The sequence below is a fragment of the Carassius carassius genome, chromosome 17, assembly GCF_963082965.1.
Source record: "Carassius carassius chromosome 17, fCarCar2.1, whole genome shotgun sequence".
NCBI lineage: Eukaryota > Metazoa > Chordata > Actinopteri > Cypriniformes > Cyprinidae > Carassius > Carassius carassius.
The window spans coordinates 11,509,478-11,536,775 of NC_081771.1; the positions used below are offsets into that span (position 1 = coordinate 11,509,478).

The following is a 27,298-nucleotide window of genomic DNA, read 5'->3' on the forward strand; positions in this document are numbered from 1 at the left end:
TTTAATTACTTAATTACTTGGATGAAATAATGTTTATTACATATTTGAGTTTTTCTACTCCGTGACTTTTTTGTTACAAATAATGATACAATAGAGCATCACAGTCCCGCCCCCAGCCCGAGAGAGCTTTGGTGCCGGAAGTAAATTTCCCATTCATTTCTCCCATTGACTTTCGGAAAAATCCATATCTAAAGAGTTTTAGAGCATGTCTGAGGATAACCAGCTACGGCTGAACTCATAAGCATATAACATATCATTTTGAGTGAAAAATTAAGAGAAAATCCAAAAAAAGTCAAAGGTACAAGACTGTGTACATATTTTCATTTCGAGCGCAGGAACTACTCATCCCATAAACCACAGCGCCTCATTGAATTCGAATGAAGCCACAACCGCGAACGAGCCTTTTGAGCGACTTCCAAACATTCTTTTACTGTCTATGCTTCCAAATCTGATGAAAGATTTGCAGTAATAGCAATTCTTTCAGTATTAATCGTGTAAATAAATAGTGTTTTATATAGGTATTGTGTATTGATTTTTATATTTATCATCGTGTAATTTATATTGTGTGCGTGTGTGAAAGTGGTTAACATGGTGCAGTGCTTTGTACCTGACTGCAATCACCGCTCAGTCGTCAACACATGTCGTTGCCATTACACAAATGTTCAGTAAATGCACAAAAAGGTATGCCTAGGCTAAATATTGTTTTGACAGTGGCATTATAAAATGCTTGATATGACTCGTACCATATGAAGGCTACATTAGCCTTGCTAAAGTGGACGATAATGCTAACTAACGTTACCAACCTCCCTGCAAAACTCTCATGGCAGCCAAGGAGATCATGATTGCACTGATGAGTCTACTGTGCAAAAACGCAACACAGGATTTATTTTATTTTATTTTTTTATTAATGTTCTTCGGTCTTCGCGGGGTTTAACCAGACAGTTACACGAGCTCCACCAATCAGATGCATCACTGTAGGATTGTGGGATTCTTCTTCTTCTTCTTCTTTGATGTTTAACGGTGGTTGGCATCCAACTTCAATGGTGCAGGATTGTGGGATCGTTCAGGATTGTGGGTAATTAAGTACTTAGCCAAGACATCGCGAATAAAAGGCATTTATATCAAAACAAGGTTAGTGCCCCATGATCCTTTTGCGTTTATATGTGCATATACTATCGCTTAGTACAGCCGTAGCTGGTTTTAAGTCTACCATGTATGGTTACGTTTTTATGGCTTATACCCCAAATGTCAATGCAGAAATTGCATTGAATTTTTACTTCCGGCACCAGCTGTGGGCGGGACTGTGATGCTCTATAGTATCTGCAACTGTGATTCGTGTTAAGATATAACCAACAACTGAGAAATAAAAAAAAAAAAAAATAAAAAAAAAAAAAATATATATATATATATATATATATATATATATATATACTTTTTTTTTTTTAATTCAACTGCATTAAAATGTTAGATAGCCGTATAAATACTCTCTCTCTCTCTCTCTCTCTCTCTCTCTCTCTCTCTCTCTCTCTCTCTCTCTATATATATATATATATATATATATATATATATAACAACAATATAAAATAAAATAATTCTATATGATTTTCAGTGATTCATCCCTGAAAATCAATGAATCACTTCTTTTTCTCACTCAGACAGAGAGAGAACATTACCAAGCAACTGTCTTCACTCTTATATTGTGATAGAAAGAAGAAATTTAGTGTGTCACAATTACCCCAGTATTACAATTGCTCGCAGTCTTCCCTGTTGAGGGAACAAGTTTGAGGCTTGATCAAAGGAATCCATTCATCCATGCGAAAGTAACCTAAGACAAAACAATACAGCAAAGCCAGTTACTTAACTGAATTGACTTTTGAAATTCTCTCAAGCACACAGAACTGAGTCCACCTGCTCATGCATGAAAGCTGTGATTATTATTACTCCCCATCCTCAACACAGTTCTGTGAAGATGGGAGGGAAATGGGAGCTTTTCACACTTTTACACAATGAAGCTCCTGAAATAATGGACAAGATAAATGACGCTCAGGATTCTACCACAGTGGCAGGGTCTTTTGTTTTGTGCTGTCTTGCTAAAACCTTTATAAGAGAGAAACACATTTAGATTCCGTAGTCCTTATTATTTTATACCAGTAATAAACAAGCTGTATCCCTAAAAGAATGCCAACGATTCAAAGTTAAAAAGAATAAAGTATAACGTTAGTCAGGGCAGGGGAAAGTTTCATCTCTTCATGAACTAGCTACTTGAAAAGTAAGCCTGGCTGGAGGCTTAAATCACAGAATATTTTTTCCTCACGCTTGCATGACATTGGTTACATGCCTGATTTGAGCAGTCCAGGAATGATTTGTGCACCCTGCAGTAACTTTACTGGTATTGGCAGAGCAACTAGAAGAGCAGTGCACTCAACAATAAATGTGATGTTATGCAGTCAGAGGACATCCGTATACAGTGCAACTATTGTAATCATCCTTGAATTTGATCATTTGATCAGCCTGTGCTGATACAGGCCAACAAGACTGGAAATCTTGTTTCTTGTGATTATGATTGTCTCAATTCAGTTTTTTATCTTCTTTCTTGCAATTCTGAGGGGAAAAAGTGGGATAGAGGCCTATAATCGCAAGAACTGAGAGATATAAACTTTCAATTGTAAATTTTTTTTTTTCAATTACCTTTTTTTTTCTGTGGCAGAAACAAAAGCTCAGAATTCATTAAAAAAAGTCAGAACTGTGAGATGTAAACTCAAAATCTAGAGGAAAGAAAATATTTTATGACTCTCAGTTGCCAATTGACAGTCATTATGTTCGAGTGAGTCACTGAATCATTCAACTGATTTGTTCAATTCAACTGATTCATTCAGAACATCATTGCAGGAATGCAATCTGGTAACACTTTAAAACAAGGTCACATTACATTAGTTAATGAATCAACAAACATTCATTAACTATGCACTTTCATTTATCTTTGTTAATGTTAGTTAATAAAAAATAGTTAGTTGAAACCGTTCATCTTTAGTTCAGGTTAGCTCAGGTCCATTACATAACATCAACAGCTATAACCTTTCATTTTATTAATATATTAGTAAAAATGTTAATTAATATTAACTAAGATTAATAAATGCGTTAGAAGTTATGAATTTACTCAATTTCTAAAGGTAAGTGATTGCATTCAGTATAGTTTAACTACATTTAAATAAACAAATTGAGTTGACTAACTTTCAAAAAAAAATTTATTTAAATATAGCTAAAATGATTGTTTTCTACCAATTACCTTTTAAAAAATAAATTTGTAAAAATGTTTTTGTTTATTTTTTATTGTTCATCTTAAATAATGCAGTTAACTATTGTTAACAAAAGGAACCTTACTTTCTATGTAATCATAGTGATGGGATTTTATTATTATTTTATTATTATCTTAGCATAAAATGTAATTATTTTCATGGTGGACATCAAGGCCAGGTAGTTTGAAGTATTTGATTTATTTCTTCAATTAATCTCAAGAGAATGACCTTTAAGATGTATCAAACTGTGACAAATGGGGTCATTAAAGATAACCTTCTCTTAAACATTGCATTTTGACTGGCTGATGTGGTTGGAGAAATACATTTCAGATGTTATTCATTGTAGAAATGCTGTTTGGCAATCAAAAAGAGTCATAATTCAAATTTCAACTGTAAAATTCCAAGTCAAGAAAGACTGAAGTTGAAGTCAAATAATATTAGCTTCAGAGAATTATAAGGATTCTGCCTTGAGTAAATAATGATAAACAAGAATGATATTACTATTTTTGATTATCAGTGGCATTTTGATGACATTTTCACTTTTGATTAGTAGCTGGAGTCACGGCAAGCAAGATGTAATTAATGCATAATGAGAGTAGTTTAAAGATGTATTCAGAACACTAATATGTTCATCAAAAGGTTTCATTTCTGTAAACAGAGATGGTCTACAGGAGGAAGATCACGGGATGAATGTAGTTATGCATGCAAAAGAACCACCACACTGACAGTTATTGTTCTGCCAAAATGAAAAAGAAAATTTTATCCTGCGTTATGCTCACTTGGCATCATCAAAGAGAGTGACAGTGGATGCCAACAGGATATTGCCCAGCAGTTCAAACACAGTTGGTCACAGTTGGAGTCCTTGCAGTTCTTTGAATTTAACATAAAAACATTTAAAATACACTGGAACATAGTGCCTGCAAAGTAAAAACTTTTCATTTTTAAAAGAAAAAAGACAGAATGTTATTTTTTAATCATTAGTTTTTTTTTTTTTTGTTTTTTGTTTTTATGAATTAGCTGGTCTGTAGCTCAGGTTATTTGAGTACAATAAAAGCTACAATATGTGTGTGAAAGAAATACTGAAAACTACACTGTCGGTTCCCTTTTCTGAATTACAACACATGCCCTGGGGAATTTTTCCAATGAAAATAGACAGTGTTTCACTGAAAGAACCACTTCAAGAGTCTGACCTTCATATGCCAGACTGGAAGTTAATTTTACATCTCATTTAAAGCCAGTGATCAGAGAGGCTGAGTTTCCCCTGCAGATAGTGCTGCGGAAGACTGGGATTTTCAAAGCAGGTTATAATCTGCCTGACCCTCTCACATGGAAAGGTAGACTACCCATAGTGCACTTAGACCTAGAACAGCTTTATCAGAGCTCAACGTAAATGCAATTTAGATCCATTGCCTTGAGCTGATTGTCCATAGTAATCACAACACTGAAACAATGAGTAAGTCTTGCTGCAGAAATCCGACTTTCCATATGCCTATGTCAGAATGCACTCTTTATTTTGTAGTATTAATATTTTACTTTTTTATTTATTTATTTTTTTAAGTAGATTTGGTCTTTTTATGACATATCTAAAAATCTGTTGTATTATTTACATTATTTTCAGTCAGTTTAACTAAATAACAGTGTAAAACTGAAATACATTTATATATATATATATATATATATATATATATATATATATATATATATATACAACAAACATAGAGAGTATATATATACTCTACATAATAAAGTGTGGATTATTTTTGCTTAGCTAGTTGTATCAGAAAGAGTGGATTCACAAAATGTCGACTTTCACATTCTGACTAGAACTAAACTAGTTGACGTTCACTAGTGTGTTTGCATCATTTTGTGCAGATAATTATGTCATTATTGATTGATCCTCATGTTGTTCCAAACCTCTTTGAGTTACTTTCTTCTGCTGAACACAAAATAAGATAATAGTATAGTATGTAAAAAAAGTACTGTGGAACTCAATGGCCACCAGCTTCTTCAAAATATCATTTCTATATATGTGATTAATCTTATGTGTACAATACATTGAGTGAATGAATTAAGCAAGCAAAACATTTCCCTTTAGGCTTCCATTGTTCCTTCACTATTCAGCAAATTTACAGTGTTCACTTTTTATCCGTCAACATAGTTTTAATTAAAATCATTTAATTATCATCATGTTATGCATTTTTGTCTTGAATTTTGTCAATAAAATATAAAATGGTAACACTTTACTTAAAGGCTTTATGTATAATGCATTATAAAAGTAGTTTCAGTACATTAATTATGCTTTGTAATGCACCTCATAATGTATTGTACAATCCATGAATAATTGTCGTAACCACAGTTAATACATTAAAACACTTAGCAACTCATTGTTACACTGTGCATTTAAAATTTAGTTTTTATTATTTATAATGCATTATACTTAAAGGCTTAAAGTGTAGTTACCAAAAAAATAAAAAAATCACTTTTTAATCAAACATTTCATTGACAAAAGTGTCATTTAAATCCATCTCCTTTACATATGATTTAGAAGCCCAAATATAAAAATAGAGAAAACAGACCAAAAAGGGCTTAGTCCCAAAAATAAAAAAACGCCTAGGACTGTTTGTAAATAAAGTTAATTATTGAATTGTTCTTTACACATTTGATTGAACATTAACCCATTTCTGTCAAGCAAAGGGTTTGAAAAATATATTTTTGGGTCAAAAACTTTTCACTTTTGTTGTGTGAGGTAGGATTTTCAGTAATAAATGACAAAAATCTCATTTTCGTTTTTGAAATTCTCTAGTTTATTGTACAATTTTTCACTCATACTTCCTTTATAAACATATTGCATGCATGCTTATGGTAGCTTAGGGTCTTCTGAATCCATCGATACCAAATACATGGTGGTCCATCATCATTACATATGGTTTATAAGCCGAAATGTAAAAATAGAGAAAACGGACCAAAAAGGGCTTAGTCCCCTAAGGGTTAAAGAGGCCATGTCACAGGTTTTGCAAAGATCAATATATTCATATGAATGTGGTGACCTTCTCACATTCAAATACAAGAAGGACAGCCCTCCGGCAGTCTTTTCTAATACTCTCAAAGATCTTTTGTGTGGCCTGATCATTTCAGAATAACTAATTCAGATCGATAGACCTCACTGGTCTTAAGAAAAAAAAAATGAAGCAGCTCTCAGTGCAAGACCATATCTCTGATTAGTAATTTGGTTCCCTCTGTATACAGAGAAACCCTGCATCCAAGCCAGAGCTCACACTGCAAGCATTTTAAGCGTTAGCTGTCAAGGGGCTCATTAAAACAGGAAATAAAATACATCTGAGAGCTGTGAGTAGTTCAGGAAATGACCAGCAATATCTAGCCTCTTCCCTTCTCGCTCCCGTGGCTGGCAAATAAACCCTAGGAGAAGGGAGGAAGCAACTTATTCAGTCTGGAATTGGCTAGATTGTGATATTCACCAGAAGATAATGAGAAGTGATGGGGCAAGGCAGACAGGCCAGATAAAAGGCCTCCAGGCATTCTGAACGCCGTTTAAAGGTGGGCACATTGACGATTCGCACCTCACGTTCAGGAGAACTCTTTAGCCACACATGTTGTTTTTGTCCGCTTCTCCTGACACATAAGCATGAGCTTTTATTTGTAGTGCCTGACAATTTCAGCGAGCCACTGTGGAGCAGAAGCAATGGAGGCGAACATGTTTGTGTGAGGAGAAATGCTATTCAATTCCAGCGGGGTCCCTGTGGTTAGGGCCCAATATCTGCAGACACACAAGCAGAGCATAAGTAAACAGCCGTGTAGTGCTATAGTTGAAGAGCCGGTTGGAGTCCATTTCATCTTCGCTGAGCCAGTTCTGGAGATGCACTGAAGTTTACTTGCCAATTTAAATGTATGCTGGTGTTTCCATGTGGTAAATTCAGTTTACCACCTGAATTGATTCCCTTACTTTGGCTTCATTTAAATGCAGTTGATGCATTTCAACCAGGTTTTCTCTTCCCTCTGCAGAGGGACCTCGGCGTCTTCGAAGATCCAAAGATACTCGGCGATGACAAAGACAGTCATGTGCCCTCTGGGATGGTTTTTGAACGAAGGTTTGAATGTTTCATATTCAACATGCTTTCTGTGATCATACAGTACCTTGCTCTTGTGAAAACAAGCGCCAGGGATAAGGCTTGATTTGGTGCTTTTATTCTCCTGCTGTAAAACTAATTCTTTTTTCAACGCAGGGATTGCTGCTTGCATTATAATAAGGCCTGATTTTTTTTTCAGCTGACGTGACTGCACTTGTATCATTTTTTGACGTCTCCTCTGTGAATTAGTGTTATTTATCTCAGTTGCATTCACAGGTTCATGGATAACTTGACAACAAAGGTTCTGTGTTAACCTGGGCCGTTATGCATTCAAAACAACAAATTTACCAGTGTCCTATTATGACAGAATCAGGATCAAATCGTTAATCTTTTCAAGCCACTCACTGTCTTCTCCAATAATACAGCTAATTTGTTTCAAATACATTTATGGCAAAGCCTACATCACCTTCGGTTAGAGCTCCTTTTAATATATCGCATATAATGACCGCAGGGAATTACAAAGAACTGCTAAATTACCTATTCTGTTATCATAAAGTTATAACCTAAACCTCTCAGCCAGGTGATTACAGTCGGGGCCCGGCCGACTTACTTCTCTGAATAATGATGATATTCCATGATATTCCAAATATTATGAATATTTAAAACCATCATCTTGAGGATCATGAATATTAAACCGCAATATGTTGTATACTTCATATTGTGCATCTCAATATATAGGTTGTGATTCGATTATATGGGACATTTATTAAACAAAGTACTGTAATCCCGAGAGATTTCGGCTTGCCAGTCAATAATAGCACACGTCTAGGAACTGTTTAAAGGAAGAGAGGAAGGCAGTGGATTGTGAAATTCATTATTCTACTGATTTCAGTTAAAATGATGTGGAAAAACATTTCGCTCCTGGCGTATGTACGTGAAAAGCAAAGGGGTCTCCTTTCGGTTTGATCATTCATGTGTGCAAATGTTCCTATTTCTGTTCCAAATGATCAAAAGTTCTCATTCAACTAGCACACAGAGGTCCATCAATCATGTGCATACTAAAAAAATAGCACAGAGAAATCACAAGGGCAAACGGCAAATAGTTTTATTCACATTGAATTATTTAACTCTTTATTAATTTTCATGGAGAATTCCAAATTAGCATTACATTTTAACTTGAGATAAATAGAGATACTGGCGTAAAATCCTTTTTAGGAAAGGCTGCTTGTAGCACATCATTGGATATTCGAATATGAGCTCTACATCTTTTCCCGTTATGACTTCCATTTTGCAAATCAGACTGTATTCAATATATATCCGCTTAGAGAACAACTTTCCAGCCATAAAATAGATATTTTTGGCTGAGGTTATGATCAACACCCTCATTTCCCCCTTCTACTTCATCAAAGCAATGACCTGGAAATATGTCACCTTGTAGTGTCACCACGTTCAGTCATCTTTGGAGGCCACCTGCAGTTCGAATGTCTCATTTTCAGATTCTGCAGATTTGTAACACGGTGTCCCCACAAGTTTCCTTCTAAATGACATTCGGCAAATACTTGAAAATGACTTGCGACGTTTCATATGCGGTTTTATAAAGCAAATTCACACCACATCTTTACAGGGCTCTCTGGTACAGTTCAGGCAAGTTAGCAGAAAATAAATGTGTGCCCATTTATCATTTGTCAGACTGCCATCTCCTGATCTCATCCCTTCTGTGAAAAGCGTGTGGAAAGTGAAATTAAATTGGCGACAGATGGAATTCAACCTTTAAAAGTGTTTGAGACATGATAATGCTCTCTATTGTGAAAAAAATAATAATAATAACCCTTGCGCTATGCTGAAAATCAACACCTATTTTGTGTTTCGGGTCAAAAATGACCGGAATTTAAAAACTGCTTTTAAATATTGTATATTATGGTAAAATCTCGGATTTAATCTTTTGCAACTTGTTTTCTTTCAATTTGCTCGTTTATTGTATTTCTTTTTGGAACTCCTTGGCTTTTGAGTGAAAACACACACACACACACACAAATTATTAGAGGATAATTTTAGCAACGTTCACTCAAAAACTGAGGTGCATTAGCTCAGACCAAATGCTTATGTGGCAATATGATCAATCAGTTCTGAAAAGAAATACTAAACCAATTCTAATTGAAAGAAAGAAAAAAATATTTTTTTAAATCATTGAATCCAATATTTGATAATAATATAGCATAACGAGAAATGTAGAAACAATATTGTAGGCCAGTCATTTTTGACAGGGAGCACCACAATGTGAGCCAAAAAATAAAGAAATGAAAGAAAATACAAAAGGAAAGTGGAAAGTTGTTACACTTTGAGCAAAGTCTGTATATTTTATTCCATTTTGATAATATCAACTAGCATTTTCATGAAATGCTAAAATGATTAATAATAAACATGAAATTAAAATATTACGTAAATACATAAATAAAACCAGTGGATGCAACAGTAAAGCGTACGGTACAGAAATGATTGATCTTGCAGCCAGAAGACAACCTCCCCATATCCTTGACACTCAACTCTCCCTGAAATTAAGGTACATCAGAAACGAGGCACCTTTTGATATGCTTACTGTTGAGGGAGTGAGCTGTGCTGAACAGATGGAGAGAGCAGCAGGGGTCTGGGTGGACCCACATTCCTATAGAGATTCCCTTGTACAGACAGTGGAAAGTGACTTTGGTAATTAATCCATCTTCCTCATTTCTTTCTCCCTCTCTCTTTCATCCCCTGTAACAGGTTGGGGTCACAGTAGGGCAGCAGTGTTTTTCTGCTATTTTAAATCTACCTTTTTCAGCCGGAAAGAAGTGGCAGAGGTTGGTTTGGTGTGATGCTTATCCCTTATGTTATAAAAAAACAGGATTCATTGCGACCTCCAGATTAAGAATATAAAGACTGTAAACAAAGAAAGAAAGAAACACAGACAGACAGATAGATAGTGAGCACAATACTGTATGTATGTAATCCTTCACCTTTCTTTCACTGACCCAGTTTTCTATACTATGCTCATTTATAATGGACAGCCATTCATGTCCATTCTTGGCCTTAGGGCAAAGTGAGACAGAAATAAGGACAGTTTGTGATATGTTTTAAAATAGAGAGTTTATAGTGAACTATATTTGAATAAATCAGAAATCCAAAAGATGTATTTTGATGTTGACTGCTTGGAACTATGGGGTATATGGCCTATCTCTTTTTAAGATTGCATTTGAAATGTAATAAAGTGTCATTTTAAGACAAATGTATATCTTTCACTTTAGAACAGTTACTGAATGTGGTTCTCAACTTTGGGGTAAACATATATGCAGGCACAGTAAAATGCAAAATATGTGGCATCTTGTTCATTGAACTATATCAGAATTTTAACAATAGGACCTATAGCTAAAAATATACCCATATGGTAAAAACTTTGGTCAATTGTATGTTATCTTAATTTATAAAATGTAAAACTGTAATAGATCTAAAAAGACATTTGATGTAATTTAACAGCAAAATACTATTACTATATATAAGTTTCTTCACTGATAGTCAAGGAGAACAAAAAAATTTACATTCAGTAAACTGACATTCCTTGACATTATGAAGTGTCCAAGCTACTTGTGGTGAACTTTGATCATATTGCTTTATTTATTTATTTTTAGGTGGTTTTCGGTATACTATAAATATTTTTTAAAGTTTTTAGTAATTTACATTTACACTTAGTTATTTTATCCAAAGTGACTTACAAATGAAGACAATAGACACAAAACCAACAAAAGAGCAATAATATGTAAGTGCTGGGGCAAGTCTTTGTGGTTAATCTAACACAGTACATGTAGCAAGATTATTTTTATAATAAATAAAAAGAAAACAAGTAGAATAGAAAAAGAATAAAGAATGCTAGTGTTAGATGGTCAAGTTTTTTTTTTTAAATAAAAGAAAATAAGTAGATAAAATAGAAACAGAATAAGTGCTAGTGTTAGAGGGTCAAGTGTAGATGGAGGAGATGTGTTTTAGGCATTTCTTGAAGATCGCTAAGGACTCAGCTGCTCGTATTGAGCTGGGCAGATCATTTCACCAGGAGGGAACAGTTAAAGTAAAAGTCTGTGGATGTAATTTAATGCATCTTTGGGATGGCACTACAATGCACTATTGGTATTACAATGCTATTTGGTATATTAACATTATTTCAGTTAATTCTATGTTTTTTTTTCTCTTACACTGTGCAATAGTGATTAATACGCTAGTGATTCATTTTAATAATGGCATATCACAAGTACATAGAATGTCTGCTAGACATTAATATGCAATAGCCTATAATTGAAAGTAATCCTTGTAACTGACAGTGACTTATTTACATTCCCAGAAAATACCTGCCTCTTCCTTTCCCTTTCTAGGTCTTGAAAACAAAGTATAAAATGAACTCTGAAACATGGCTTCAGAAAGACAGAGTGATTCTGAGGGTTAGTCTCCGAGGAACTCTGGAATGATTCATAAATTGGAATTAAATTGGTTTAATCTGAGATTTCGTTTATTTCCTTGCTTTGGTTTCTTTTCCATACTCCAGGTTTAATTACTGTTGGCACACAGGCTCTTAATACAAAATAATCCTAGAAATGAATTCATTACAGGTCAGGAATATCCGACAGTCACAAGTAATACAGAAAGACACATTTTACCCAGTTCAATCGTTTTTGTCAGGACTCATTCAGCTCTTGAGTGAAGAGCAGGTCTGGGAAGATGACTACTTTGATTTTTGTCTCATTTCAGCTTTCATTGTTTCCCACAGGGCAAGAGATGAGGGCTTTTCCCAAAAGACTGCTGCTGTAGACGCAGTTATTTTTTCTGAAGGAGGCCCTTGAAACACAGGACTGACCTAAGGATTGAGTTTTGAGCTTGACTGCATTGATGTAAAGGGATAAAGCTTCTTTGTCAGTTGTTATAGAGAGTTGTAATGCCTTTTCCTTTGTGAGTCACAGAAAAAACAGCCAGTCAAATGAGCCGGAGGGGTTTCTTGGATGGGCATATTTAGTTTTCTCAGACATATCTCACCTGCTGTGAACAACACACATTAGAATTCCACTGACCAAAATGAGGTCTATGTAGTGAGAATGATAACAGGCACATTTAGGAAATGTGAGTGCATCTACTGGTTTCTTTCCTTTTTTTCCCTATACTTTAAGCTACTTTCAGGCTATTATTAGCTGTAATCGTAAAATGTAAAATAATGTTAATGGCTGGACAATTAAAATTTGGCCATGGAAAAATCGAACCCATCTGGCACTCAAATTCCCCCTTAAAAGTTGGATCACATGGGTCATAGGGCCTTCAACTGGAGTACATAAATTAATAAATACGAGTACTGATAGATATTACCGAATTCATGACAAATGCAACAAACTTACTAATGCATTTTTGTCAGATAGAAAAGCACTTAACAGTAAAGCACTGATTTTGAGATAGACTGCTGGAAAGTTACTGCTAATTCTGTCAACATTTCCTCACCTTCACGTCGTTCCAAATGACTTTTTTTCTGTTGAACACAAAAGACGATCTTGTAGAATGTTACCAAACCATTTTAGTTACCTTTGATTTCTACTGTGTAGACAACAATTTCTTGAATTTCTCAAATTATGTTTCACAAAAGAAAGAAATTCATACTGGTTTGGAATGACATGAAGTTGAGTAAATGATGACAGTTTTCATTTTGGGTGAATCTCCCTTTAAAAACTTTATTATTTGTAAATATTAAGCACATCATTTATACAAGACACTGATATTTATCTTTAATTAGGCTCTTATAGAATTTACATTTTACTTCAATTAAAATGTATTAGAACCAAACATCTAAAAATAAAGAAGTTTAGCTAACTATTAGCTAGGCTACTAGTAGGATGGTGGTCACATGGTCCTCATTACCAGTGTTAGATTGTTTTAAAAAGAAAGAATAAGTAATAATAAACTATAACTATAACTTTGTAGTAAAAAACAAAAATTTACAAAGTACACCCCTGGTTACAGTATCATTTCATTAGAGTTAGTTGTTGAGTACCAGCATGCTATTGTGCCATTACTTAGTAGTTTGCGTCAGTCCATAATTGTCATTTAAACTTTGGCTCCTTTTATTGCACCGAACCTTGATGAACTGTGATGTTACCATGGCAACAACACTTGGCAAGTTTAAGGATCACCCGGTTTCCCCTTGCAGGAACAAAACAGCAGCCGTGATTTCAGGCACAGAATTACTCCCCAGATACTTGCTGAAGTAACTCCTATAAAACACTCCCACCAAATGCAATCAAAATGAAAGAAATACGGGGCCTTTGGAAGCGTCAAAAATGAGATTTGAACACTCTTTTTTCTTCCTAGGAGAGTTCATTTCCTTCTTTGATATTACTGTCCTTATTTGCCATACAGCACATATTAAATTGGAATTTAATGATGAAATCCTGTGTCACTGATCCAGTGGGGGTTCAGTAGCATGGCAATGGACTGTTGCGGAATATGCTCAAAGAAATCTATTATGACAGCATCATTATATCATCTCCGTAAACAGAGAGTCAATTAAAGTTGAAAGTCGAGGGTGGTTTTTAGGACATTTTGTACAAATTCATTTATGTCATTTTGTGTCCTAGAACAAAGCTATTCATAGTTTCACAGCTGTACATCACTTTCTAGACTCCACATCGAGGATCAAGTGATGCAACCCCATTGTCAGACTGCTAGAAAAGAGGAAATGTCACTGATCATATATGGCTCTGTATTGAATTATTCAGCAGTGTAAAAATAGAATGTGTGAAACCTTCAATTCTGGGTGGAACTGCAAACTATCCGAAACAAAGCCCTGATGAGATACTGCCCCCTAAAGGACAGCCACAGCAATGCAGCTGCTTCTATTATTAGGATGATTTTCTAATTAGGTCACAATGCTAATGTACAGTAACATTTTTTTCTGCCTAGCAGTTATTGATTTGGTATTAGAAAGAGAAAATATTTTACTAACTTTTTGGGAAACAAAAGTAGCTATAATCTCGACTGCACTGGCTAAAAATTAAAACATGAATGTAAAGACTTTCATATATATTGATATATGTTAATGTACAAGCATCACAGGTAAGATGGACTACGTGTCAGTTAAATATAAGTGACCACCGGCCCTGCTACTGTGTTCTGATAACACTAAAAGTTAAGTGATTATACATAAACTGACTTGCAAAAATAAACCTACTTGGAAAACATTCACTCGGATAAAAAGTGTGACAGTGTGAAAGCTAGCCCTAGAACCCACCACAATAATGTTAAGTAGGCATGCTATCTGACTTCTTATAGAACATCTGATAGCACATGTAAAGAGTGCCATCTTAAGGCACAATCAAGTAAAGAAAGGCAATTTTGTCCTGCCAGTGATAATTACACTCTTTAGGTTTAACAAATGAATGTGAAGGTGTAAAAACCCTGTCACTTCATATTGTCACTGACAAGCCTTCAAAATATTTCACAGAGCTGTGTTGTAGTTGATGGATGTCATATTCCTGGAATTACCTTGTTTCATCTAGAAATTAACCAGCTATAAAAAGACTAAGTTGGAGATCCTGTTCCCATAACCTTTTCTGTCACTGTGTTGAGTAATCAATCATTCTGTTTCTCATCTCATTCTAATTACAATCTGATAACCATTTCTTCTCAGCAAATCATTTTTGGATACTGTTAATATTGTTCATATGAGGACCTCTCTATGACCAAATCCTCTTGATTATGTTGTTACGGTTGATTTAGAGTAATATATTTCTGATAAGCCTCAATAGGAAGGGTTACACTTTGTTTAATGGGGCTTAATTAACCTTCAGGAACTCCTTGAAGACACAAACTAAATGGATTGAGCTCTCTAGTCCATCCTGCATCACTATCCTTTGATTTGACAGGTGTGTTGATATGTTTAGTTCAGAAGCTTTTAAGATATATTTCACCTGAAAATGAAAAATTCTGACATTATTTACTCAGCTGTGTGTCGTTATTCCATGAAACACAACAGAAGACGTGTCAAACTTCAAAAAGGTGACCCTAAAGATTGCTTTGTGGGGGAAAAATATATTATTATTGTGATTTCCACTGAAACTCCTGCTTGACAGCCCTGTAAATATATAAAATACCCATAAATACCTTATGATAAATACACTGTTTTCAGTGAAAATTCATTCAAGACTGGCATTATCCTTTTTACATTTACAGATGCTTTCATCCAAGAGCAACCTATATTGCATTTCAAGATATATTTTATCATTTCATAAACCCTGTTTGTTAAAGGGTGTGTGCGCCCACCTGTCAGATTGCTAACAGTTTTAAAAGTCTGTGAATAACTCTACTGGGCAGTTAGATGGGAATACAGGTTTTGTCTTTTAGAAATGAAAGACTATGGGAGTGAGGAATTTTGAGTCTATAGACCATGTGGCTATAGCCTCAGGCAGGTATTGTTTTGCACGCCATGCCATATTTTCTGGCAAAGCACAGCAACCTTTTTTTAATAGGCAACTGCAATTACATAAACATGCATTCATACACACACACCCACTGTTATCTAATTGATGAAATCCCAAGCATCTTCAACTCAGTTCAGTCAAGTTCAGTTTCTTTGATTGAACCAACACCACCAGTGCATTTAATAAAACTCTACATTAAACTATACATGCATTTCTATAGTAGGCCCTACAATTTGGAACAAGCTTCCATTAAATGTAAGATTACCCTTGTGAAATCTTTTTTTGAAAAACATTTTTACTTTAAAATACTGGCACTTGTATATAATTCTATGAGTGTGGTTATTTTGACTGAATTTGTACAGTAAAGAATTTGGTTTAACTCCTATTGTTTTAAAATATGCTCTATAAAAAAGGTTGCATTGAGATGAGTTGTGCTTTTGTCCCTCAAAGCCCTGATGCCTATTCTTGTAAAGGTTGTATAACAAAACACCCAGATTATCTCATTTATTAAATGGGTTTATTTTTTTAAAAACAGACTATGATCATCTAAGAACATGAAATATCCATGTGAAGCTCACAACATAAAAAGTTTTTTTTTTCTTCTGGCACAATTCTAATGATTCAAAGGGAAATCCTAAGGCACAATGCACAAGCGGTTTTGTTTATAATAAATTGTACAGTGTGTGAAGACATTGTAGTACCGGCTTCTTTCAGGTTCACTCAACAGCAAAGAAGCATGATGAAAAGGTTTATGTCTTTGAAGATTTCTGGCCTACTGTAGTTATTCTATATTTTAACAAAAATGTAATAGCTATCGGTTATGTTACAGAAAGTTTAATTAACTCCAAAGGTGTGGTCACATTTATCATTGTTCGTTGAATGTTTGCGGGAAAATTTTGATTTCAATAGAAATCCACAAGATCAAGAACTTGGCATGGAGCAAAAGGTTTCCCCATGCAGATTTCACAATGAGTTCAAGTTCGTCGCATGGACTTGTGTCAATGACCAACAGAAAGCTGCTTGTTTTGAATGTAACTTCTGTGGAAGCACATCACTACACATTTGACAACAGACCTTTTCTTTCCCGGAAATTATCGTAATTTGATACAGCTTAATACAAAGTAAAGAAAAAACTGAGCTACAGTAAGTTCCAATTATCAGCACTCAAGCTTATTTAACATTGATGAGTTGTGAAATATTAATTATGACATGAGGTTTCTATAAAGATTACATCAAATAACTGTAGCTTTAGGGATTTTAGCACACCAAACACTCATCTAGTTGCTAAGGGTAAACAAATTTAAAAGGGATACCAGGCCTGTTTACAACTGGCATATCATGGGTCTACATACAGGAACAAATCTAGCCAACTAAATTGGGATGGAGACAATGGTGGGCAGCTCTCCTATGGGTGGAGGGTTGTACTTCTCAACACGCATGAGTCGACGAAGAATGTCATCCCGGTCTCTGGGCCAGGTGAAGATCTGTGTGCTTTGAAGCCATGAAGGTACGTGGCACTGACAGACAGAAAGAAACAGACAAAGAAATGTTGTAAACTAACAATGAGGCGTCATTACATCTGAACTGGATTCAAGTGGAATCCAATGGAACAATCCTTTGGGTTTAACTATAGTACTGTACAAACAATCACAAATGTCTTGTTGCTGTTATCATGATAGTTAATCGCAAATTAGTATCTTGGTTCATTGAGCGAGTACTTGTGCAAACACAAACATCCTGTTCGTTAAGCAATTGGGTTTATAAGCTGCAGTTTTACCTTCTTGGCACCGGGAAACAAGATGGGGATGAATCTGTAATTCCTGGCACCGTTCTGAATGAACTCGTTTTGTAACTAAAAGATAAAAGGTCACTTATGAATCAACTGACAAAGAAAAATAAAGAAAAAGCTACATTCTGTTCCACTCAAGATGTACCTGCTTGTGTATGTAGACAGTGTTGAGTGTTTCATCATTTTCCATGAAAAACGAGGCATTGGTCACAATCTCGTGGTACTTTGGACTAATGACTATGATGATCAGATAGTCTTTCTGTGCAGAACAGAACACAAACACACAAAATTAGACAACTGAATGGACATGAGGGAACAATTACTTCAGATAATCAGGAAAGAACTAAATCTACTGAAATTAGACATGCAAGGTTTATCGTTCTCAGTGCAGTAGAAAGTTTTCTTATAAAAAAAACAAACAAACTAAAAACTAATAATTATGCCAGGAATCTGTCCTCCCCCATTTCAGCTCTTAATTAAAATTATATATTATAGGGTCACATGTTTATTATTACTTTTATTTTTTTATTAAATGTTCTTTTCTTCCTCCTACAATAGCATAAATTAAAAGTTTGTTGGACTGTTTCCTGGCATCATACTTTCATCAAATATCGGTCACGTAAATAAACAATGTCCAAGCTCAAACTGGCTGTATGCATTTAGAAGCAAATATTGTTGAGAACAAATAGGAACCACGCTACTGTGTGACACTGCCACGTTGAACCTGTTCAGTTTCTCAGCACAATTGAATTCACCCAAAAGCAACCACTTGTGGTCATGAATTTGAAAGGGAATATGTGATTGTATGTTCAACTGTATGTCAGGGATCAATCCTTGGCATTTAAAAAAGTTTTTAAGGTTAAATGGTGATATTTTATTAGACATATAATGTCAATCAAGAGATTTTTGATAGCTGAAGACATCCTCAACTATAGAGAGCACCTCAGAAAAGGTTGTATGTGTTGATGATAAACAACGATGTTAGTTCTTCCACTGTTTGCAATTCAACAGTAAACATTGCTGTATAAATGCAACCACTGAACAAGTTTTCCCAGCTGTGCCTTGTTCTGTTTAAGAGGTGACAGAGTTCACCTGTCCTTGATGATATTAGGATTAACATTTCATTTTTAAGAAGCCAAAGATACATGTAACCTTGTATCAATGACATAGCAGTGAAAGTCTATTCAGGAAAACAAAAATAAATAAACGATTGGAGATTAAAATTTATTTCCACCAAGAAGCAGCAAAAAATAAAGAAAGAAAGAAAAAAGAAAAAGGCACTACTGTCATTTACACATATTAAATTTAAAGCTCACTAATAACAATAATAATAGTAATAAATATTTTACTAGTTTGGATTGGAAGATTAGAATAAAACTTTTTTTTTTAATGTTTTTAATATTTGAATGTTTTTTATTTGAATGTCTCTTGAATATGCTGAATATTTTTGAATATGCTATTCATTATAATTTGCTGATTAGTTGCTCAATAAACATTTCTGTTTTGGTGCTTAATATTTTGTGGAAACCGTGATAAACTACTATTCAAAAGTACGTGGTAAGTATGATTTCAAAACAGAAAGAAATTAATTAATGCATTAAATGTATCAATAGCGACAATAAAGACATTTAAAATGTTACAAAAGATTTCTATTTAAAATAAACGATTTTGAACCGTCTCTTCATAAAAGAATCCTATAATTGCATCGTTTTCACAAAAACATTAAGTAGCATTGTTTTCAACAATGAGAGTAATAAGAACCATTACTAAAACTGAGCACCAAATCAGTATATTAGAATGATTTTTGAAAATTTTATGAAACTGAAGACTGAAGTATTGGCTGAAAGATTTCAGCTTTGCCATCAAAGGAATAAATAAAATTTTAAATTACAAAATCCTTCTAAATACATTTTCCACTCTTTTTTTGAGGGTGTTGTGCCACTAATTAAATATGAATTTTTCACTCTGGTCTATTATTGTCATATCATCTTATTCCAAAAAACATGCTCCTAAATGCCACGTAAAGCTAATACTGTTTGAGCTGCCCTAGAGTTTATACAAGAGTCATACCTAAAGTCATACAGTCCAGAATCATCTGCAGTGTGGACTAGATCTTCTGGTGTGTAAGTCAAACTAGGAAAAACACGCTCTGAAATACTAGCAGGCCTGGTTTCTACTTACTTCGCTGATGTATCTTTCCATGAAGTCAATCTTGCTTATGCTCTTGAATTGTTGTTCAAACATGTCAATCTGTGCAAAAAGATCAAAGAGACTGAAAATGATTTCAGGCAGACCCCATATCAGGAAACAAGCATGACTGCAAGGCAATGTCTGGAACAGGTTGTTTGTCTTACGTGAGTGTAGAAACCATTGTGTCTCAGTAGGGCGACAAAGTTGATGATCTCTTTGACATGTTTTTCACTGTCTGCTTCATATGTAACAAAGACCTTCCCTGCAATAATGAAGAGTGAAAAAGAGCATACAATTCTTGCCAGAAATATAACTCAAGATCTTATGTTACATCATATTACAGGAGTATTTGGAGTGAATTTTTTTGTGCCATGAAATAAAATCAATCTACTATGTATATATAGCCAGTTTTAGCACATAAAGACTTTTTGATAAACACTTTAGAATCACCTTGAAGAAGAAGAGATAACAAAAAGTGAACAAGAAGCGCCATTTGCTTATTATAGTCTGATGTTCCTGCCATACAGATCTTATTCAAATCTGACATTCTTTCAGTGTTACTCAACTATTTACACTTACTCTGCTCCAGGGATAGAGGGGCTGTGCTTGGGGTTAGTTTAGCTCGCGGATGAGGGGAGGTGTGGCCACTGGAAGACATCAAAGCATTGCAAAAAGACCTCAGAAAGCTACGTTTTTTTTATTAGTGAACATCAGAAACCTATGAAATCATTCACAATACAACACAAGACTGGCTGTCCCATATTAATTGTATCACAATCACACATTACCTATACGTGAACTCTGAGGCTGATTGTCTGCTGTTTTCAGGGCCTGTTGGACATGAAATTATGAAGTGAGTGAGATGTGAATATGCACAGGGTTCGACATGAAGCCTTGATGCGCTTGTCATTTATCTCTCCCACACACTGCCAGGCTGCGTGAGCCTCAACTGGCACAACCTTGTTATTGTCAATTAATTACATTTTTTCAGTGCTTCCCTAGTTATTTTTTTGTTATTGCCCTTTTATTCAGGCTACTTGGGCATAAAATCCTCTTTTACCTGTCCTTCACTTGTCCCATACGAGCTTTAATGTTCAGCCCTGCTGCATACACTCGAAAAATGTTTTGTCAGGTCATTTATGATACAGTAACATCTCAATAAATGGATTGAACTATTATTACATACTGTATAATTGGTTTAACCTGATAATTTGAGTTACATTTACACTTTACAGATCAAGTAAAATATTTAAAATATGGATCCATGACCATTTATAATGTTTTAATGCTACCATGTTCACTATAAATGTGCACTAACATTTATTTTAAGTAAAATTACAACAACAATGGCAACAGCTTACCATTAACTGTTTCAAACAAAAATCTATGGAGGATTAGGAGTGACATTTATACATAAAATGAAGCACTAAGTGATCAGTTTCATAACTGAAACTACTTTTTAAATGGACAAACTAATAGGCATATTTATGTGCTTATTTAATTAATGTTTTAAAAGGAAGTTAATAAAACAAATTCGTAAAGAATTTTAAGTGGGAACATAAATTGACATGAAAACTATTTAATTTATGTTTTTAAATGTAGTTAAATAACACACAAAAAAATGTGCAGGTTAAAAGTACTGTAATTTTTTTTTAATTCAAATTGTAAACTAGATTTTGCCAATTGCTCTTCTTTGTCGTTTTATCAAAGGCTTTTCTTAATCAATTTGTTAATAAATTTTTTTTAGAGTTAAAAAAAATACCATCATTTATACCCGTCATTTAGTACGGGCAACCAATTAGCTTGCCAAAACCAAAAAGGCCACCCATAGTACATGTTAGATGGACTGTCAGTGGACAGTCAGATCTTCTTACGTATATATTCTAAAGTTTTTTAAAGCAGGAATTTACATCAAATGTCAATTTTTTTTAATTATACAATTGCGAGAGTTTTGCAAGGAAAGACATTGAAAATGCAGCTACATATGTTTATACTGTACTTTATACAGAAATGCATTTTAATTAAAAACATTTCAGTACATTTAACATTTGTCTAAACTATATTGTGGGTGGTCAGTGAATAAAATGTAAGTTTGAGCACCACACATAAACTGATGCTTTGCTAAGTGAATTTGAGCATTATCTAATCTTTATATTTAGATGTTTCATCTTCTAACATGCGTGCCGCTTTTAAAATGGAAACTGGTTCTAAACATTTATTGCAATTGAATCTGGTTGGCACAGGCTGGATAAATTTCCCGTAAGGTTGATAAAGACCCCAATAAAGAACTCATCACGTAAAGTATGAGGCAATTTTAATGACAATAGGCTTGGAGGTTGGAATTAATTATAATGTGACTGATAAATTAACAAGTTCCATGTAAAAGAAAGAAACTGACTCACTTATGAGTCATTCAAACTGAGACTTACGTGAAGGCCAACAGGGCATGTTGTAATGTGCCCTATAATGAGAGCCCTGATCCATTTGATACACATCCACAGGGTATTGACTACAGCAGGGGGGCCCACGGGACACGCATGGGTGCGGAGGCATGCAGTAGTTGTTAGGCGCAAACGCAGTTGGGATAGAGCGCAGTGAACGCGGCTGTTCCAGACTTCCCTCTCCCAAGCTGTGCCTGTCTGGAGAGCAAGAGTAGCTGGAATCCCCAGGATAACTGCAGTAATTTTCAGATACTAAGCAAGAGGGGTGGTTGCCACTGGGATATTCCATCGAACTGCTGCCTATGGAACTCGAGTGGAGTAGGTCCCTGTTGTGTGGCCCAAGGGTGCTCGGAAATACTTCTGTCTGACTGGGAAAGGGTGTCTGGGGATTGTAGCCAGAAGGTAGACCTATCGGGGGCTGGTAAGGGCTGTAACTGGCCTGTGTGGATCTGTAGTTGGTCTTTCTGTCTCTGCAGATATCCTTGAAATCAGCCTGTGTGCTCAAAGAGGACTCATTTCCAGACATGCAACAGTCTGCGTGCGAAAGCTGGGAATCGGTGGAGTTTGAGCCACAGATGGAGTCCTCAGAAATGATTTTCTCCATAGTCTCGTCGTTCTCTTCTGGAAAGTTGAGGGATTGTAAACTGTAGTGGCCAAAGGGATAAATATACCTAGAAAGTGAGGAAAAAGTATAAAACACAAGAGTTCTTGAGCACTCTTACAGTATGTGGAAAATTAACATTTGAAAATTAACAAAATGACCCAAAAATATACCCCCCACCCCCCCCAATAAATGTATACATTTAATACTGTAGCTAGCAGATTTCCTAATATATAATAAAACAGCAGTTTCATTATAAATTAGTATATTTAATATATACCCCCCACCATATAATATATAAAAAATTATAATAATAAAATAAATAAATAAATAAATAAAAAAACAGATTAAGGCATTTTAATAACTACTGGTGCCAGATTAAAGCTGTAAACAGGGCAATAAATAAAGACAGCCTAGTGCCAGTTTTGGGAAAGTAATGTGTTGTTGCTCTATTTATATTCCTGGAACATTTACATATGGTTTAATACCTTTGAAAAATATCTTGTCTCTTTAAGTTGACAGTGTACCTTGTTTTTCTTATCACTGTTAGATTACAAACATTAAACAAACGATAAAGAGAGGAGAGCAATATAATCAATATCTATAAATGTGTTAATTTATAATTTTAATTTTAGTTAAAAAAAACCTTTCTGTTTGAGCCTTGTATTAAGAAACCTGCAAGCTCAAGAAGTGTGTGGGATTTTACATTTTCTACAATATTGTGTCACATGCACCGACATGCTATCCAGAATGCGCAAGAGGTGTTTTTGTTTTCAAAATTACCTTTAAAAAACATCTTCTTTATCTAAGAGGTAAAATGCCACAACACAAGAATAGGAAACAATAATCATATGTTTAAAGCATTACAGGGTCCAAAACTAACACTTGGAATTCACCAAATGCAAGTAAAAACTAGTTTTGCCATGCAAACGAAATTTGGCTTTCCACAAACTGGCTTTGAAAAAAAATAAAATAATTGAACACACACTATATGGACACAAGTATAGGGACACCATACCATTACATCATGTGAGACTTTAATAACATTGCATTCTAAATACATAGACATTAACAGAGTTTTTCCCATTTATCCCATTCACAGATCAAATTTTCATGTTGCGATTAATTGCTAATTCTTTTATCACAGTATACGGAATTATCACAGTGTTGAAATTCAGTTTAAAAAAAGTGGCCATAATACAGTATAACAGGTTTAATAACTTTTTTCTTATAGCAAAAATAACTGAATATTTAAATACAATAAAGCAATACAGAAAAAATTATAAAGTTAAATGTTTTACACAGATTAAAGTGCAAAAATAAAAAAACTATAAAGACCGATAGGTATCACTTTACAATAAGACCTCATTAGTTAACCTTAGCTAATGCATTAACATTCACAATGAGCAATAGCTACATTTGCTACAGAAGTTATTCATCTTTGTTAAAAAATACACGTCTTATTTAATGTTAGCTAATTAAATAACACAGTTGTAACTTTCGATTTTAACATGTTATTAAATATTGGAATGCCTAAGATGAATGAATGTTCAGAAGAATTTTTCATTGGCAGTTTATGTTAACTAATGAATTAACTAATGTTAACTAATGAAGCCCTAATGTAATGTGTGAACGAACAATAAAGAATCAAAACTCTTTCAAACAATATCTAGGGCATGTTGTAGTCCAGATTAAAATAATTAAAAGAAAGTTTGAAAATTAATAGCCTATTAAGTTTAAATATTTACAGTATTTGGCACTCTGAGGAACACCATAACAAATCCACAAATCTGAATGGCTATTTAAATCTTAAAAAAATGTTTTAGAAAGTAGCCAGCTGCTTTATTTATGGGTTTCGAGAGGTAAGGGCTGCATTTTCTGCAGTTTAGCGCCATCTGCTGTCAGAGAGTGAATGTGCTTTCATTCAGCGCATCTCTCACGTGTTCCTCCATGTGCTTCTCATGCATGCTTGTTTACATCAGAGCACACACATCTTTCAAGCAGCATACAGTGGTGTTGTGCATTTTGGCCAGTTGATGGGAAAAGTATATTCTTAAAATGCATCCCAAATTCTGAATAATTTGTAATGTATAATTATTCACGGTATTTAGAAGTGCTCACGATAACAATATCGTGCACATTTATTACCGTGATATATCGCATTACAGAATACCGCCACATTTCTATTCACAGAGTATTTGTGAGGTAAGGCACTGATGTGGGACAAGAAGGCCTGGCTCGCAAACTCTGTTCCAGTTGATCCCAAAGGTGTTTCATGGGGTTGAGTCAGGGCTCGGTATGTGCCAGTCAAATACTTTCACACTAAATACATCCAACCGTTGAACTCTTCAACTATGAAATCAGCATAGTGCTGGTGACTTTTGTGCACCATGTGCCTCAGCACTCGTTGACCCCGCTCTGTGGCTTTACAGTCTTCTGCTTGATGGCTGCCGTTTCTAAATGCTATTCTAAATTTAAAATAATAGCACTTACAGTTGACCATCGAATATCTAGTAGGGATGAAATTTCACAAACTGATTTTTCATAACCTAAATTCACCGTTCTTTTCAGAATGGCCAATTTGTATTTTTCACGAATGTTTGTAAATGCAGAATGGATGCTTGATTTTAATTGATTGGGGAAATGGGTCTGATTGAAACGCATGAATACAACAATTGTGTCCTAATATTGTCCATATAGAATACATTAATGACCATTTCTGTAATTATAAGATGTATATTTTACCTATATTGCAAGCACTGCGAAGAAGGCATCATTCTTGTGCCTAATGCAAAAGAGCTGCAGCCATTCCATATTCCCAGTCAGCAATCTGAAATAAATTAATAAGATAAGAACACAGGGAACCTTGAATGATGATCTCCCTGTTAAATAAAACTGCATTTAAGAAAAACGAGCAACCTTTGGCTACTGAATACAGGAACCCACAATTATGCTAAGGGGATTTTTTTCTCTCTCTCTCTAGTTTTTTTTTCAACTTACAGTATGAATTTCAGTGCACTTTACAGATCAGCGGAAAACACCTCAATATGCAGTGGAAACCAAAATGAGACATGGGAAATCATAGGTAATAAAGGCTGTCAATATCAAATGCACAAAAGAGGCAGAGAAGGTTAGCATAACACTGAATACTATATTATACATAATTTCTACAGTGACTAAAATATAGAATTTACTGACACACTGATTTACAAAGTTAAATCATGTAATTATTCTTTCTGAAAAGTTCAGTATATGATTGATGGATTAGGTAGATGATGATTGACGTTTAATTAAAAAATGCATAAATGAAAGCATTAAAGACTACTGTACATTCACACGCTTTATACATATATATATATAAATATAAATTAAGCGTCAAAATACTGTTGTTATCATAATGCATTAAACAGGACATTTCAGTAACATTTCTTATAATAATAATAATGATGATAAAGTTTTGGTTACACTTTATTTTAAGGTGTCCCTTTTTTACAGTGTAATTATACATTTAAGTACCGAGTCATATTAATTAACTACATGTACTATATGGTTAGGGTTAGTCTTAGGGTTCCATGTATGTTATTATGCATAATTTATTGTTATTATAATAGTAAGTATATGTAACGGGTAACTTGTAACACGGACACTTAAAAACAAAGTGTTACCAAAGTTTTTAAGTAGCATTTTGTAAATATTTCGCCCAAAATAGCAACGTGTCACTGCCGCGGGGTTACATACCACCCACTTGTCTCACATTTCGCTCTACCTTCGCAACATATTGTTATACAGGTACCTCTTAAAACTAAAACCATATGAAAAAATGATAAGCTTAAATAAAAAAATAATAATAAAGACAACACATAGACAAAATAAACCTCCCACTCAGCACTCATATGACTTATTCGACAAATTAAGACACCAACGCTGTCCTTGACAAACTGCTCGCTGACGTCATATAAAACACGTACATACCTGATCAGCTGAAACAGTAGCGTGAATTATTTAATTTCGATACCTCTAATATCCGTGTACAAAATCGGACAGTATAGAGAGCACACGAGCTGTCGCAGTCGATGTACATACTGTTTGGAAGTTTCTCAACACCTGCGTATTCACACCACAAATTCCGCCCACTTCCCAGAAAACACAACCTCGACTCAAGAGCGCTTGTTTATCTGCCTTCAGCAATACATCTAGTGTTGAACGAAGTGTTCTTTTAAGTAGCCTAGATTATTTTTAATTATCCTGAAGAACCGATTCGCAAAGTGCTTGTAAATCACTCGACAGCAAATGAATTACTTGGATGGTAGAACTTTGAGATGAGAACAACATTGGCAAGAATACAGACTATAAATAATTAACATTTATTAACCAACTAGCCTAATCATATATTAGTTACTATTACTGAAAACAATGTTA

At 34.5% G+C, this 27,298-nt stretch overlaps 1 protein-coding gene across 1 annotated transcript; it reads right to left on the reverse strand.

Annotated features, from left to right (window-relative positions):
• Positions 1-17,035: 17,035 nt before the first annotated feature.
• traf3ip2l (TRAF3 interacting protein 2-like) lies at positions 17,036-27,009 on the reverse strand. Its single transcript, XM_059570902.1, has 10 exons — positions 26,852-27,009; positions 25,625-25,709; positions 22,267-22,949; positions 20,626-20,668; positions 20,417-20,484; positions 20,002-20,099; positions 19,829-19,897; positions 17,793-17,906; positions 17,636-17,710; positions 17,036-17,375 (listed from the first exon to the last, which is right to left on the reverse strand). The coding sequence occupies exons 2-10, from the start codon at positions 25,654-25,656 to the stop codon at positions 17,229-17,231; spliced, it is 1,329 nt and encodes a 442-aa protein (XP_059426885.1). The 5' UTR covers positions 25,657-25,709; positions 26,852-27,009; the 3' UTR covers positions 17,036-17,228.
• Between the last annotated feature and the right edge of the window lie 289 nt (positions 27,010-27,298).